The sequence below is a fragment of the Loxodonta africana genome, chromosome 3 (genome assembly GCF_030014295.1).
Source record: "Loxodonta africana isolate mLoxAfr1 chromosome 3, mLoxAfr1.hap2, whole genome shotgun sequence".
NCBI classification, from domain to species: Eukaryota; Metazoa; Chordata; class Mammalia; order Proboscidea; family Elephantidae; genus Loxodonta; species Loxodonta africana.
Genome location: NC_087344.1, coordinates 22,748,039 through 22,766,311, shown reverse-complemented (window position 1 = coordinate 22,766,311; position 18,273 = coordinate 22,748,039). Strand labels below are relative to the sequence as shown.

The 18,273-nt window shown below is 39.7% G+C and overlaps 1 protein-coding gene across 1 annotated transcript; it reads left to right on the top strand.

Moving 5' to 3' along the window:
* Positions 1-3,235: 3,235 nt before the first annotated feature.
* Positions 3,236-5,104, top strand: LOC100653942 (olfactory receptor 7E178-like). Its single transcript, XM_003413391.3, has one exon. The coding sequence runs from the start codon at positions 4,082-4,084 to the stop codon at positions 5,015-5,017; it is 936 nt and encodes a 311-aa protein (XP_003413439.1). The 5' UTR covers positions 3,236-4,081; the 3' UTR covers positions 5,018-5,104.
* Positions 5,105-18,273: the final 13,169 nt, after the last annotated feature.

Below are 18,273 nucleotides of genomic sequence, written 5' to 3'. Positions count from 1 at the left end.
GCAGCCACTATCATTCCAACTCATTAATGCCTAGGATATCAGTGTTTATGCATTCAATTTCATTTTTGACAACTTCCAATTTTCCTAGACTCATACTTCATACATTTCAGGTTCTGATTATTAATGGATGGTTGCAGCTGTTTCTTCTCATTTTGAGTCGTACTACATCAGCAAATGAAGGTCCTGAAAGCTTTACTCCATCCATGTCATTAAGGCTGACTCTACTTTGAGGAGGCAGCTCTTCCCCAGTTGTATTTTGAGTCCCTTCCAACCTGAGGAGCTCATCTTTTGGCACTATATCAAACAAAGTTCCACTGTTATTCATAAGGTTTTTGCTGGACAATTGTTTTCAGAAGTAGGGTGCCAGGTTCTTCTTCCTAGTCTGTCTTAGAATGGGAGTTCAGCTGAAACCTGTCTGCCATGGGTGACGTGCTGAAAGTGAAGAGGACATGAAGCACTAACTGATCAAGATCAAAGACGACAGCCTTCAGTGTGGATTACACCTCAACATAAAGAAAACAAAAACCTACACAACTGGACCAACAAGCAACATCATGATAAACAGAGAAAAGATTGAAATTGCCAAGGATCTCATTTTACTTGGATTCACAATCAATACCCATGGAAGTAGCAGTCTAGAAATCAAAAGATGCATGTCCTTCAGCACATCTGCTGTGAAAGAACTCTATAAGTGTTGAAAATCAAGGATGTCACCTTGAAGACTAAGGCGCGCCAGACCCAAGCGATAGTATTTTCAGTTGCCTATTTCATATGCATGTGAAAGCCGAACAGTGAGTAAGGAAGACTGAGGAGGAATTAATACTCTTGAATTGTTGTGTTGGCGAAGAATATTGAATATACCGTGGGCTGCCAAAAGAATGAACAAATCTGTCTTAGAAGAAGTACAACCAGAATGCTCCTTAGAAGCAAGGATGGCGAGACTGCAACTTACATACTTTAGACATGTTGTCAGGAGGGATCAGTACCTGGAGAAGGACATCATGCTTGGTAAAGTATAGGGTCAGTAGAAAAGAGGAAGACCCTGAATGAGATGAACTGACCCAATGGCTGTAACAATGGGCTCAAGTATAACAATAATGGTGAGCATGGCGCAGAACCAGGACAGTATTTCATTCTGTGGTACATAGGGCTGTTATGAGTCAGAACCAACTGGATGGCACCTAACAACAACAATCCAGGAGTGAAATTGCTGAGTGGTATGACGCTGGTGGCATAGTGGTTAAGTGCTACAGCTGCTAACCAAAGAGTCGGCAGTTCGAATCCGCCAGGCGCTCCTTGGAAACTCTACGGGGCAGTTCTACTCTGTCCTATAGGATTGCTATAAGTCAGAATTGACTCGATGGCACTGGGTTTGGTTTTGCATTTGGATGGTGGTTCCATGTTTATATTTTTGAGGAATCACCAAAGTGTTTTCCGTAGTGGCTGAACCATTTTGTCTTCCCTCCAGCAATCGATAAGGGTTCCAATTTCTCCACATCCTTGTCAACATTTTTTAAAATCTTTACCATCCTTGTGAGGGTGAAGTGGTTCGTTGTGTGGTTTTGATTTGCATCTCACTAATGGTTAATGAGCCCCGTTGGCACAGTGGTCAAAGTGCTTGGCTGCCAACCAAAAGTTTGGCAGTTCAAACTCACCAGCCACTCTGCAAGAGAAAGTTGTGGCAGTCTGCTTCAGTAAAGATTAATAGCCTTGGAAAACCTATGGAGCAGTTCTACTCTGCCCTATAGGGTCGCTATGAGTCGGGTTCGATTTGACGACAGTGTTTTTTTTTTTTTTTTTGTTTTCAGTGGGTAATGACGTTCAGCATCTTTTCATGTGCTTGTTGGTCATTTGTATATCCTCCCTGGTGAAATGTCTATTCAAGTCCTTTGTCCATTTTTCAATTGGATTGTTTGTCTTTTTCTTGTTAAATTGTAGGAGTTCTTTGTATGTTCCTGATATTAAACCCTTATGTGATAATATGTGGTTCCAAAATTTTTCTCCCAGTCTGTAGGCTGTCTCTTCACTTTGCTGATAAAGTCCTTTGATGGACAGAAGTTTTTAATTTTAATGAGATACATTTATCTATTTTGTCTTCTGTTGCTTGTGCTTTTGATGTTATATCTAAGAATCTATGGTTAAAAACTATGTCCTGAAGTATTGCCCCTATGTTTTCTTCTAAGAGTTTTTTGGTTTTAGTTCTTACATTTAGGTCCTTGATACATTTTGAGTTAATTTCCATGTATGGTATGAGGTATGGGTCCAGCTTCATTCTTTTGCATGTGGAAATCCAGTTATCCTAGCTCTGTTTATTAAAGAGACAATTCTTTCCCCATTTAATGGATTAAACACTCTTGTCAAAGATTAATGGACTGTAGGTTTGCCTGCTCATCTCTGGACTGTCAATTCTATTCCATTGGTCTGTATGTCTACCATTATACCAATACAAACTATTTTGATTACCGTAGCTTTACAGTATGTTTTGAGATCAGGGAGTGTGGTCTTCCCACTCTATTTTTTTTCAAGATTGTTTGGCTGTTTGGGTTCCTTGCTGTTCAATATGAATTTGAGGATTGGGTTTTCCATTTCTGCAAAGAAGGCTGTTGGAACTTTGATGGATAATCAGTTGAATCTATAGATTGCTTTAGCTAGTATTGGCATCTTGACAGTGTAAGTCTTCTAGTCCATGAGCATGGAATATCCTTCCATTTGTTTAGAGCATCTTTAACTTCTTTTAGTAATATCTTATACTGTTTAGTGTACAAGTCATTCACCTGTCTTGTTAAATTAATTACTAGATATTTTTCCTTTTAATTTATACTGTAAATTGAATTGTTTCCTTAATTTCTTTTTCAGATTATTTGTTTCTGATATATAAAAGCCCATTTTTTTGAGTTTTGATCTTGTATCTTACCACTTTGCTGAATTCATTAATTAGTTCTAATGGCTTTCTTGTGGATTCTGTGGTCTTCTGTATTTAGGATCACATCATCTGGAAAAAGGGAGTTTCACTTCTTTCTTCCCAATTTGGATGTTTTTTATTTCTTTTTCTATCCTTTTTGCCCTTTGTAGAACTTATAGTATAATGTTGAATAGTAGTGGTGAGAGCCAGTGTCCCTTGTCTTGTTCAAGATCTTAATGGGAAAGCTGTCAATCTTTCTCCATTTAGCATGTTGTCAGTTGTAAAAAAAAAAAAAAAAATTTTTTTTTTCTTTTTTTTAGTTGTAGGGTTTTTATAAATGCCCTCTATCGAGTTAAGGAATTTCCCTTCTATTCCTATCTTGTTGAGTGCTTTTTATTATGAAACGGTCTTGGGTTTTTTCAAAACCCTCTCCTGCATTGTTTGAGATGATCATGTGGTTCCTTTGTTCTATTGATGCGGTGCATTATATTGATTTTCTAATGTTGAATCACCCTTGCATTTCTGGGATAAGCTCTGCTTGATCATGCTGCATAATCCTTTTAATATGCTTTTGGAGTAAGTTTGTTCTACATTCATGGGGAATATTGGTATGTAGTTTTCTTGTGTGTTTGTCTTGTTTTGGTGTTAGGGTAATGAATCAAGGAGCATTGTCTCCTTTTTTTTTTTGAAAAGTTTAAGAAGCACTGGAGTCACTTCTTTAAATGGTTGGTAGAATTCTCCAGTGACCATCTGGCTCTGGACATCCTTTTTTGTGAGGTGTTTAATTAATTGTTTGATTACTGCCTTTATCTCTTCACTTGTTATGATCTGTTGAAGTCTTCTATCTCTTCTTGAGTTGTTTCACTGTCTTTAGGAATTTGTTATCTTGAAATGTCTTTGCTCTTCTAACGTTCTTCATTCAAGTGTCTCTAAAGTGGGTGCGTATTGTATGTAAGGGGGTACAGAAACCAATGAAGAAAGAGTTCTAGGAACAATGGTTTTGTATAATTTTTTTTTTTATTATTGAGAAATATTGCTGAAAGTGGTGTATGGTACTTAAGTGTGTATGCTTTACATGTGAATTTCCAGAATTCAAAATGTAATTGCCTTGTTGGTTGCTCATTTACTTGTTTCCTTTTACAAACACTTCTTTTCTTTCCCTAAAGGTGTCTCTGCTACATGGAATCACAGAATATAACAAGTGTTTCCAAATTTCTCCTCTTGGGATTCTCAGATGATCCAGAACTGCAGACCCTCCTTTTTGGAATGTTCTTGTTCATGTATCTGGTTGCTGTGCTTGGGAACCTGCTCATTATCCTGGCTGTCAGCTTTGACAGCCACCTCCAGACCCCCATGTACTTCTTCCTCTCCAACCTGTCCTTGGCTGACATTGGTTTCACCTCCACCACAGTCCCAAAGATGCTTAATGACATCCACACACACCACAAAATCATCTCCTATGTCCATTGCCTGATTCAGTTGTCTTTGTTAAACTTTTTTGGATCTATGGACAGTCTGCTCCTCACTACAATGGCCTATGACCGGTTTGTGGCCATTTGTCAACCCCTGCGCTACCCAGTCATCATGAACCCCCGCCTCTGTGGTCTGCTTGTTTTGGTATCTTTTTTCATTAGCCTTTTTTACTCCCAGCTGCACTGCTTTATGATGTCACAACTTACCTTCTGCACAGATGTGGAAATCCCTAGTTTCTTCTGTGACACTCCACAACTTCTCAACCTTGCCTGTTCTGACACGTCCACCATTATCATACTAGGATATTGTATTTGTGCCATCTTTGGTGGTGTTCCAGTTTCAGGGATCCTTTTCTCTTACATGCAAATTGTTTCCTCCGTTCTGAAAGTTCCGTCATCAGGTGGGAAGTATAAAGCCTTATCCACTTGTGGCTCTCACCTGTTAGTTGTTTGCTTATTTTATGGAACAGGCCTGGGAGTGTACCTCAGTTCAGTTATCTTGCTTTCTCTCAGGAGTGGTGCAGTGGCCTCAGTGATTTATACCATTGTCACCCCTATGCTGAACCCCTTCATCTACAGCCTGAGGAACAGGGACATCAAGAGGGCCTTGCAGAGACTTCTCAGTAGAACAGCCTATTTTTAATACCTGTGCCATCTTTTTTGGTCTCTCTATTAAAAAAGGTGGAAAAACCAAATACATGGAGCTGGAAAACATGTTCATTTAGTCACATAATTTGTGTAGTTCTCATGGCTTTCATTCCTCTTGGTATTTCATATCAGAATAATACTTACTTGGCACATATTTTGGGAATTGAGGGATGTTCTAGAATCTATCGTACATCATAACATCTGCCCAGCTGTGTCCTATAACACCTGTGGAGCCTTTTGTTTTTGTCAGCTAAGACAAAGACATCCTGGGGGAATGTACAACTCTCTTAAAAAATATATCCTATACCGTTTCCACAGTTCACACCTATTTTCTCTACCTTTATATCTATCTTATCCATTTATGTGGTTTAGGTTTGAGAATTCTTGTTACTTGTCCTCAATTTTGGCTTCATATTGCAAACATCTGGTGATCTCTAAAACTACTTATGCCTGAGTTGTACCACCAGAGATTTTGATTTATTTAGACTGAGGTGTGTGCTGACATGGAGAATTTTTCAGAACACCCCAGCAGGTACTAGTGGGCAGCCAACTTCAAAGGTTACTGATTTAAGTGATACCTTTCTTCAAAAATAACCAACATATATGTCCTGGGTCCATTATAACTTTTGAGTTTATGCTGAAGATCTTAAAGTTATCAGAACTGACATGGGGGAAGAAATGAGAGAAATTACCCTAGAAATGGATTCCCTCTGCCTTTCTTTACATGGTTTTCCATATTTCCTTTAGAGATGCCACACATAGTTCTTGATGCAGCAATGTAGGTTCTGAAAACACATGCAATACCTAGTTTAAATTATTCTGCATTTTACCACTAAGCTGAATCCTTGTCCACCTTTACTGTTGAGGAACTTTGATACTCAACATGTTCTAAACCTAGATGCCTGAGAGAAGACTACAGTTTTATCTCTACACAGTTGAAGGGCAAGGACTGAAAATCGTTTGTCTATATACTCAAAATCTAGGTCACTTAGGGCATAGTTTTTGAACATTTCATTTTGTTTAATGTTGAATAAGTCACTCACTGTCTCACAAGAAAAAGTGAAGACATTTTGACATCGATATGTCCAATTATCAGATGAACCACTATATCTTTGATATAGATCTCTATCGACGGTTTTTTTTTAAACTCCTCAGAGAATAAACATGTGGTTTGTTTTTGTTATTACAAGTATTCAGTGACGTCATTTTTTCAATCTAATAGTATACGCAAGATTAAGAATCATGCGATAAAGACTGGGTTTTGATATGTTATACAAATAACGTGACTATCACCATCAATTGGGGCCGAGTCAATTCTAACTCACGATGACCCCAAGTGGGTCAGAGTAGATCTGTGCTCCTGAGGTCTTAAATGGCTGATTTTTTGGAAGTAGATGGCCATGACTTTTTTCCAAGGTGCCTCTGTGTGAACTCGAACATCTAGACTTTCATTTAGAAGCCATGCGTGTTAACTATTTGCACCATCCAGAGACTTCACAAAAACAAAGGGATAAAAATGTGTCAATAGGTATTTCTCAACTGGGCATCTAAAAAGGGAATGCAAAAAGTCATGTTTTTTTGTTTCCTTCAAGGGTACTTATCAAGGAACAGAAATTGGAAGAAGCATATTTTACCAAATAATCATAACTGTTTTTGGTTTTCATATACCATGTACTGTACTCTAAGCTCAGATGTGGAATGACCTTACTATCAGAAGGCTTCTACCCATTATTATATTGCTTTCATATAATATTACACTTTTGGTACTGTGCAAGCATTCTAGAGCATCAACACCCAACCTCTACCACTCTAACCCACATTCACATGCCTGTCATTTGGTCATATTGTCTTCCCAAAAGTAAGATCTGCCATTTATGCACACACCCATAAATAGCATCATTTCTTTTCTTTTCAAATTAACTTCGTATGTATTCAAACTTTCTTCATAGAATTTAACCACAAAGCAGTCTTCAAGTTTCTCAGCAAAGTGATCTCTGAACATGGAGGTGTCATAGATAGGATGTAAAACGTTGAGACAGACCTTAATTTCCATACATTTCACTTTATCCACTAGGAAAAACCAAATAAACAAAAGGCACATTTATTAAGAATTCAAGAGTTTCAAACATAAAGAAGTCCTGAGAAAATTCATTCTGGTGCTAGGTGAGGCCTTTCTAGTTAAGCAGATATCAGATGCCATTGGGGATGTTTGTTAAATTTGTACATGGAATGGCTGCGATTGGCCTAATATTGATGGAAGGGTTCTGTTCTTATTAAGAAACTGCAAAGAATTTTGACTGAGTGGCCAAAAGCAACATGGGGTTTGCAGAAGTACCTACGGCAGAGGAAATTCTACCACGTGCCTTTTTCTGTCCAGGGGATGTTTGCTGAGAGCATGGTGTTTGGATGGGTTGGGCCTAGCCTGAAAAACAGAAGGACTTCTCTAGAGTCTAGTTGTCCTTGAGCCAACTGTCCTTATAGAGAGTGAAGCCTGTGTACTGTGTAGCTTCTAAGATTCTCCCAATGACACACACCTCTTATGTTCATGTTATTTTGGATAACCATCCCCTTGAGTGTGTGCTAGACTCAGTTACTTGCTTCCAACAGATATAATTTGGAAAAATATTGGGATATCATTTCCAACCTTAGAGTGTAAAAAGAATCTGCTTTTCATCTTGCCAGTCCTTTCTTTCTCTCTCCCTGGCTTGCTCTGATAAAAGCCATTTTGCATGTTGCCAGCTGCCTAATGGAGAGGCCCTTGTGGCCGGAAGCTGAAGGAGTCCTCTGGCCAACAATCTTCAAATAATTGGATCTCCCCAACTGACTTGTGAGTGGTCTGGGAATCAGATCTTCTTCCAATCAAGCCTTGAAGTGACTGCAGTTGTGGCCAACATTTTGAATGCAGCTGTCTTTGAGGACCATGGAAGTATTGGTTTTTTGATTGTTTTGTTTATTTTCATCGATTGCCTCGTTTATTATTTTTTTTATTTTGGGAAATATACATTTAACCAATGGTTTGTCATTTCATCATTGTTCACATGTATAATTCAGTGGCATTAGTTATGTTTATCAGACTGTTCAATTATTCCCATTATCCAGTTCCAAATTCTCACATCACCCTTAGTAGAATCTTAGTGTCTCCTTAGTAGTGAGTCCCTCTTTTACCCTTCATTCCACCTGCTCCTGGTAACCACTAACAAACTTTGCCCTCTACTCAATTGCCTAAAGATTATGTTACCAAATGAGTATGACAAATAAATAGTTTTTCTAAAGTGCCAATATACATTAACTACCCAAAAAGTAGAACTGGTGTTGTCATTCAAATTATCAAAAATATAAATTGCCTACACATAGAAATCCCAAACCACACCAAAGCTAATGAATGGGAAATAAAAATTCCCTTTAAAGACAGAAATCTTAATTCAGAATTTGGAAATAGTATCAGATTTGTGGTACAGAAGACCTGTTGTTGTTGTTGTTAGGTGTCGTCGAGTCGGTTCCGACTCATAGCAACCGTATGCACAACAGAACAAAACACTGCCCGGTCCTGCGCCGTCCTTAAAATCGTTGTTATGCTTGAGCTCATTGTTGCAGCCACTGTGTCAATCCACCTTGTTGAGGGTCTTCCTCTTTTCTGCTGACCCTGTACTCTGCCAAGCATGATGTCCTTCTCCAGAGACTGATCCCTCCTAACAACATGTCCAAAGTAGGTAAGACGCAGTCTTGCCATTCTTGCCTCTAAGGAGCATTCTGGCCGCACTTCTTCCAAGACAGATTTGTTTGTTCTTTTGGCAGTCCATGGTATATTCAATATTCTTCGCCAACACCACAATTCAAAGGCGTCAACTCTTCTTCGGTCTTCCTTATTCATTGTCCAGCTTTTGCATGCATATGATGCGATTGAAAATACCATGGCTTGGGTCAGGCACACCTTAGTCTTCAGGGTGACATCTTTGCTCTTCAACACTTTGAAGAGATCCTTTACAGCAGATTTACCCAATGCAATGCATCTTTTGATTTCTTGACTGCTGCTTCCATGGCTGTTGATTGTGGATCCAAGTAAAATGAAATCCTTGAAGACTTCAATCTTTTCTCCATTTATCATGATGTTGCTCGTTGGTCCAGTTGTGAGGATTTTTGTTTTCTTTCTGTTGAGGTGTAATCCATACTGAAGGCTGTGGTCTTTGATCTTCATTAGTAAGTGCTTCGAGTCCTTTTCACTTTCAATGAGCAAGGTTGTGTCATCTGCATAACGCAGGTTGTTAATGAGTCTTCCTCCAATCCTGATGTCCCGTTCTTCTTCATATAGTCCAGCTTCTTGGATTATTTGTTCAGCATACAGATTAAATAGGTATGGTGAAAGAATACAACCCTGACGCACACCTTGCCTGACTTTCATCCAATCACTATCCTCTTGTTCTGTCTGAACAACTGCCCCTTGATCTATGTAAAGGTTCCTCATGAGCACAACTAAGTGTTCTGGAATTCCCATTCTTCGCCGTGTTATCCATAGTTTGTTATGATCCACACAGTTGAATGCCTTTGCATAGTCAATAAAACACAGGTAAACATCCTTCTGGTATTCTCTGCTTTCAATCAGGATCCATCTGACATCAGCAATGATATCCCTGGTTCCACGTTCTCTTCTGAAACCAGCCTGAATTTCTGGCAGTTCCCTGTTGGTATACTGCTGCAGCCACTTTTGAATGATCCTCAGCAAAATTTCCCTTGTGTGTGATATTAATGATATTGTTCTATAATTTCCACATTTGGTTGGATCACCTTTCTTGGGGATAGGCATAAATATGGATCTCTTCCAGTCAGTTGGTCAGGAAGCTGTCTTCCATATTTCTTGGCATAGACGAGTGAGCACCTTCAGTGTTGCATCTGTTTATTGAAACATCTTAATTGATATTCCATCAATTCCCGGAGCCTTGTTTTTCGCCAATGCCTTCAGAGCGGCTTGGACTTCTTCCTTCAGTACCATCAGTTTCTGATCATATGCCACCTCTTGAAATGGTTGATTATCGACTAATTCTTTTTGGTATAATGACTGTGTATTCCTTCTGTCTTCTTTTGATGCTTCCTGTGCCGTTTAATATTTTCCCTATGGAATCCTTCACTATTGCAACTCGAGGCTTGAATTTTTTCTTCAGTTCTTTCAGCTTGAGAAATGCCGAGCGTGTTCTTCCCTTTTGGTTTTCCATCTCCAGCTCTTTGCACCTGTCATTATAATACTTTACTTTGTCTTCTCGAGAGGCCCTTTGAAATCTGAACTTCATAGAAGACCTGGTCCTTCTCAAATTACTTGAATAATTCAATGGGTTTGAGAATATCAAATCACACACTGATTGTTTTCATTGAAAATTTGAAAAAAAAAGTGATTTTTATGTTAAGATCGGTACAGCTTGGAAGTTAAGAGTGAGACATAAAGGTAGGCTTCCTCCTTAGAATGGAAAGGTCTAAATACCAGGATCATTCACTTTCTTCTCTTTCTGTTTCATAAATATCAATGAGCCCTTAGAAACTGGAATAACATGGACAAATTTGGCTAACCGTGTGCTCTGGACATTGAGCTCTCAAGGCCACACAACTGTATATAACCAGCCCATGCCCTCCAAGTCTTCAGTTTGCCAATCCCAGTCCAGTGATCTCCATACCCGTGTCTCTCTTCTAGAGTGGTCCATGCTTAGTCTTTCTTCCCGACAGTCCTGCAGAAGGAGCCTCAGCCCTCAAGCCCACCAGGCAGGAGAGGAGTGGTTGACCCACATTCCTTGGCCATTCCCCAGAAAAGACACAGCACAATCCAGTGAGTGCCGTGTGAGACAGTGCAGTGGGTTTGCGGAGCATTGTTTTGTCCTCATCAGGACAAGCAGCACACTTGGGTTGGTCAGATGGGAGCCCTGAAGTGCTAAGTTTCAGCTCAGAGGCCTGTGAAATTTCTGTTCGTAGTTCTGGTAGAAGCCCAAGAAGGCTCATTTAGAGTTTTAATTTATTCTGCATTGGTTCTATGTCCTATAGGCACTTCCCCACCAGCACAGGAAATGGGTCCCTCTCACCTGTCCCCTAAACACTTCAAAATGATACTGTAGATGATGACGATAATGTCAATGATGAGGATGAGGGCAGTAACCACAATATCATGAGCATTTGTTGAAAACTGCCCAGTGACAGGATCTGAGCTAAGTTGTGCATGTAGCTTATTTCCTTTCTCTGCACAACCACACCCATAAAAGGGAAACACATATTATTGTCCTTTCACAGAAGAGAAAAGGAGCACGGCCTTTTTTTTTTTAACTTGTACCGGGTCATGGACCAGAAAAGTTGAAGCCAGGTTTGAATCTGGGCAGTGTGATGCCAGACGTGTGGGACCTGGCCATATTCTTCTTTGCGCACCCACCCTGCCGTTTCACTTGCTTGTTCTCTCCAGGTACAGACCTTCTGCTCACTGTGCTCTTCTGTGGTGGTGGAGGTAGTGCCTGCTAGAACACAATGGACAGCAGCGGGCACTTGTTGCTGCATCTATTATAGGAAGGATGGTTGAAATCACAGGTGAGAATTCATAGAATGCTTTGGAAGATGAAAATTCAGGGCATCTTGCTCTCTTGTCCCTGTTCCTGGATTTTGTCTCATTCTTGTAACGTAGCCCATCTTGATTTCAATGGGAGACATAAAGCCAGATTTTCAAGTCCAGTTCACAGTGAGGAAACAGGAATCAGTTTAAAGGTGTAACTTAGATGTACCTTTGATTAAGTTCTGTGGACCTCTGCTTTGAACATTTTGAAATGTGAGGAAACACAATAAAGATGCTTAGTGTATGGGCCTCAGATAGCTATAATTTAATTGTGAATCCAACTTCTTATCACCTCTGAGTCTCTGCATTGCCATCTGAGTTGATCCATAGTTGATAGAGAGGTCTGCATTGCTGTAAGGATTGAATAGATAATGGATAATACTTTTGTGATTAATCTTGTGATGGATGCATATAGTAAGGGCCAATTATTTTTGGGTATTGTTCTTATTAATTTAAATTAGGCTAAGCTCCATACAATTCAACTAAATATACTGGATCAGAATGTTTTGTTTTTTCTGAATCCCTGAAAGAACATTTAATTTTCATTTTTATACAGGAAGATATTGAATGCTAGGAGGGAAACCGCTGAGCCTCATTCATTTCTGGTTTCCCAGAGCCTATCACATGCTTGACATGGAGAAGGCTACAAACACAATCACAGCAAAGAATCTGTTAAAACATTGAATAGACCCTTTCTTGGTTCACAGGAACAAAAATTAGACTGTATGTCTTCCACTCATTTAGCATTGCAAGGTAATCATGACAAGGCACACAAGAAGGCCCTCATGCATTTCACATTGAAGAATCAGAATGAACAATTTCAGTGCTAGTTTAAATGTTAGAGTCTAAATCTTTAGACTTCAGGCTTTATGTTTAAAGACTGGTTTCAGGGAGGAGACTTGACCACCCCTTAAACTCAGAGGTCCCCCGTAGCTAGGGTCGGAGGTCAGTGTTTCAGCAGATTTCTCAGTTTTTAGACAGAGAATAAGAGAGAACTTTTGCTTCTGTCTTCTCTGAAAATAAGCAGAAATCCATGTTTTCTTTTTTTTACCCTGTGTGTTGTCATGTTCAACTATAATTGGTATGTGTTATTGCCAGTAAAGTATTGTTGTATGACATATTTATATTTTGTTTCATATATTATGCTTTATCGCCAATTAGGGAATTGTTGTTTGATATTTATAGCTTTATTTACATGTTTCAAGGCCAAGTTAATTAATTCAAAATTATGGGAATTGTTTAATGACTAACACCTATGTGTTTTTTAAGAACCTTACAGAATCAGATGTGATTTGAGAGCATACAGAGAGCACACATAACAAAAGTATACCCACCAAATTCATGATGGAGCTTTCCTTTGGGCACAGGTATGGAGAGGAATGAGATCATGTAGGGAGAGCAGGAAAACTCAAGTTTGTTTGGTAATATTTTAAATCTCTACAGTATGGTTATAAAGCAAGTATTATTAAATGTGTATATTTTTAATATGGGGAGTACATATTAATGATAAAATAATAACAGATAACATTACTGGAGCCTTTACGAAGAGCCTGGCAATAATCTAATGCAATGGCTCTCAACCCTGGCTGTACTCTAGGATGACCAAAGGACTCACATGTAGAGTCTGATTTAATTGGTTCTAGGTTGTGGCCCCACCAGGTGACTGTCAATTTGCCATACTGTGGTGGCTGTGTGTTGCTCTGATACTGGAAGTGTTGCCACTGGCATTTCAAATACCAGCAGAGTCACCTTTTGTGCACAGGTTTCAGTGGAGCTTCCAGACTAAGACAGACTAGGAAGAAAAAATTGGGGGTCTACTTCTGAAAAAACTGGCCAGTGAAAATGTTATGAATAGCAGTAGAACATTGTCTGATATAGGGGCAGAAAATGAGCCCCTCAGGTTGGAAGGCACTCAAAATACAACTGGCGAAGAGCTGCGTCCTCAAAGTAGAGTGAACCTTAATGACACTGATGGAGTCAAGCTTTCAGGACCTTCATTTGCTGATGTGGCACCACTCAAAATGAGAAGAAACAGCTGCAAATGTCCATTAATAATTGGAATGTGGAATGTATTAAGTATGAATCTAGGAAAATTGGAAGTTGTCAGAAATGAAATGGAACACATACACATCAATATTCTACGCATTTGTGAGCTGAAATCGACTGGTATTGGCCATTATGCATTGGACAATCATATGATCTACTATATTGGGAATGACAAATTGAAGAGAAATGGCATCACGTTCCTTGTAAAAAAGAATATTTCAAGATCTATCCTGAAGTACAATGCTGCCAGTGATAGGATAATATCCATACACCTACAAGGAAGTCCAGTTAATATGACTATTATTCAGATTTACCCACCAACCACTAAGGTTAAAGATGAAGAAAATTATTACCAACTTCTTCAGTCTGAAATTGATCAAACATACAATCAAGATGCATTGATAATTACTGACAATTGGAAGTCAAAAGTTGGAAACAAAGAAGGACTGGTAGTTGGAAAATATGGCCTTGGTGATAGAAATGATGCCAGAGATTGCATATAGATTTTGCAAGACCAATGATTTTTTTCATTGCAAATACCCTTTTTTCACCAACATAAACGGTGACTGTACACATGGACCTTGCCAGATGGAATACACAGGAATCAAATCAACTACATCTGTGGAAAGAGACGATGGAAAAGCTCAATATCGTCAGTCAGAACAAGGTTGGGGGTCATTTGTGGAACAGACCATCAATTGCTCATCTGCAAATTCAAGATGAAGCTGAAGAAAATTAGAGCAAGCTCCCCCCACCCCACCAAAAAAGCCCAGGAGAGCCAAAATACGACTTGAGTATATCCCACTTGAATTTGGAGATCGTCTCAGGAATAGATTTGACACATTGAACACTAATGACTGAAGACCAGATGACTTGTAGAATGACATCAAGGACATCATAGATGAAGAAAGCAGAAGGTAAATAAAAAGACAAGAAAGAAAGACCTAAATGGATGTCAGAAGAGACTCTGAAAGTTGCTCTTGAACATAGAGTAGCTAAAACAAAACAAAGAAATGATGAAGTAAAAGAGCTGAAAATAAGACAAAGTGAAGTATTATAATGAAATGTGCAAAGACCTGGATATAGAAAACCAGAAGGGTAGAATACATCTGGCATTTCTCAAGCTGAAAGAACTGAAGAAAAAATTCAAGCCTCGAGTCGCAATATTGAAGGATTCTACAGGGAAAATATTGAATGACACAGGAAGCATCAAAAGAAGACGGAAGGAATATACAGTGTCACTGCACCAAAAAGAATTGGTCGATGCTCAGCTATTTTAGGATGTAGCATATGATCAAGAACCAATGGTACTGAAGGAAGAAGTCCAAGCTGCACTTAAAGCATTGGCAAAAAACAAGGCTTCAGGAATGGATGGAATACCAATTGAGATGTTTCAACAAACAGATGCAGTGCTGAGAGTGCTCAGCTGCCTGGCCAGCTGATTGGAAAACTTGGAGGACAGCTGCCTGGCCAGCTGATTGGAAGAGATCCACATTTGTGCCAATCCAAAGAAAGGTAATCCAACAGACTGTGGATATTATGGAAAAATATTATTAAAATCACACACAAGTAAAATTATGCTAAAAATCATTCAAAAGTGGTTACAGCAGACCATTGACAGGGAACTGCCAGAAATCAAGCCAGATTTAGAAGAGGACATGGAAAGAGGAATATCATTGCTGATGTCAAATGGATCCTGGCTGGAAGCGGAGAATACCAGAAAGATGTTTACCTGTGTTTTATTGACTATACAAAACATTTGGCCATGTGGATCCTAACAAATTATCACTTAATTGTGCTCATGAGGAACCTGTACATAGACTAAGGGGCAGTCATTCGAACAGAACAAGGAGATACTGTGTGGCTTAAAGTCAGTAAAGGTGTGTTAGGGTTGTATCTTTTCTTCATACTTATTCAATCTGTATGCCGAGCAGATAATCCAAGAATGTGGACTATATGAAGAAGAATTTGACATCAGGATTGGAGGGAAACTCATTAACAACCTGTGATATGCAGATGACACAATCTTGCTTGCTGAAAGTGAAGAGGACTTGAAGCACTTGCAGTATGACTTGCACCTTAATATAAAGAAAACAAAAATTCTCACATCTGGGCCAATAAACAGCATCATGATAAATGGAGAAAACATTGAAGTTGTCAAGAACTTCATTTTACTTGGATCCACCATCAACACCCATGGAAGCAGCAGTCAAGAAATCAAAGGATGCATTCCCACTTTGGTGAATGGTGTCTGGGATCTTAAAAGCTAACAAGCAGCCATCTAAGATGCATCAATTGGTCCCAAACCACCTGGAGAAAAGAAGAATGAGGAACTCTGAAGACACAAGGAAAATATTAGCCCAAGAGACAATAGGGGCCACATAAACCAGAGACTCTATCAGCCTGAGACCAGAAGAACTAGACGGTGCCCATCTACCACCAAGGACTGCCCTGACAAGGAACATGACAGAGGCCTTGAAGGTGCAGGAGAAAAGTGGGGTGCAGAACTCAAATTCTAGTGAAAAGACCAGACTTAATGGTCTGACTGAGACTGGAGGACCCCAGAAGACGTGGCCCCTGGACTCTCTGTTAATCCAGAACTAAAACCATTCCTAAAGCCAACTCTTCAGACAAAGAATAGACTGGACTTTAAGACATAAAATGATCCTTGTGAAGAGTGTGCTCTTAGCTCAAATAGATACACGAGACTAAATGGGCAGCTACTGTCCGGAGGTGATATGAGGAGGCAGAAAGGGATGGGAGCTAGTTGAATGGACACAGGAGATCTGGGGTGGAAAGGAGGAATGTACAGTCACATTGTAGGGATAGCAACTAGGGTCACATAACAATGTGTGTGCCTAAATTTTTGTATGAGAAAATAACTTGAGCTGTAAACTTTCACCTAAAGCGCGTGCATCCGCGCACACACACACACACACACACAAAAGAAATCAAAGGGTGCGTTGGGTTGATCTGCTGCACCAGACCTCTTTCAAGTGTTGAAAAAAGCGAAGATGTCATATTGAGTACTAAGGTGCACCTGACCCAAGCCATGGTATTTTCAATTGCCTCATATGCTTGTAAAAGCTGGAGAATGACTAAGGAAGACCGATGTAGAATTTATGCCTTTGAATTATGGTGTTGGCTAAGAATATTGAATATACCATTGTGATGGTTAAGGTTGTGTGTCAAATTGGCTGGGTCGTGATGCGCACTGATTTGGCAGCCGTATGATATTATGATCACTTCCACAATGAAATTTGATATAATGTGGTCACCTTCATCATGGGATCTGCTGTGAGTAGCCAGTCAAGTGAGTTAGTTTGGGCATGTGGCCTGCATCAAACATAGGTGGACATTCTGGCAAGGCTTGTGGGCTTTTGCTGGTTCTAGATCCATCAGTTGGCTCTTGTTTGTCTGACCTCCAGTTCTTGTGACTTGAGCTAGCAGCTTACCTGTGGTCTTGCCTGCTGATCTTGGGATTTTTCAATCTCCACAGCCTATGATCAAGAGCCCTGCTCTGTGTCTGCTGATCTTGGGTTTATCAGCCCCTTCAGCTATGTGAACCAGGAGAAGCCTCTGTCCTGACCCACAGACTTGGTATGTTCCAGCCTGTACAACTGCATGAGCCGTTTCCTTGATATTAATCTCTCTCTCTATATTTATACTCTTTACTGGCTTTGCTTCTCTGAAGAACCCAGCCTAAGACAACCATGGACTGCCAGAAGAACAAACAGATCTGTCTTGGAAGAATTACAGCCAGAACGCTTCTTGGAAGTGAGGATGGTGAGTCTTCATCTCACATATCTTGGACATGTTATCAGGAGGGATCAATTCCTGGAGAAGGACATCATGCTTGGTAAATTAGTGTCAGAGAAAAAGAGGAAGACTCTTAAGGAGATGGAATGACACAGTGGCTGCAACAAGGGTCTTAAGCATAACGACAATTGTTAGGATGGTGCAGGACCGAGCAGTGTTTCGTTCTGTGCACATAAGGTCGCTATGAGTAGGAACTGACTCAATGGCACCTAACAGCAATACATATGCCATAACCACTGCATGATTGAGTTCTGTAAAACCTGTAGAACCTTCTGTATTTGTCATCTATGACCCAAACATCCTAGAATTGCACAACTCTTTTTTTAAATATACAGTTCTCAACCCTTTCCACAGTCCATGTTTACTGTCATACACCTCTTGCATGGATCTGATTTATTTATGTAAGTTATGTGAGAGGATGCACGTGACTGGTCTTCAAGCTTGGCTTCATACGGGAATCACTTGGTGAGCTTGAAAACTCCTAATGCTTGCGTCCCACCACCAGAGATTCTGATTTAAGTGGAGTGGGGTGTGGTACGAGCATGAAGTGTGTAGAAAGCACCCCAGGTAGTTCTAAAGTACAGCCAAGGTTGAAAACTATTGATCTTTGTCATATCTTTCCTTCAAAGATGCCTAGTATGTCTTGGGCCTTTTACTCCTAATACACAAATGCTGAAGATCTTGAAGTGATCAGAGTTCAGAAGGGAGAAGATATGAAAGAGGTTACCCTAGCATCAGGCAATGTGATTTTTCTCAGTTGTCACGGTAATATTTTTTTCACATATCTTCTTCTTACACATTATAGAGCTAGT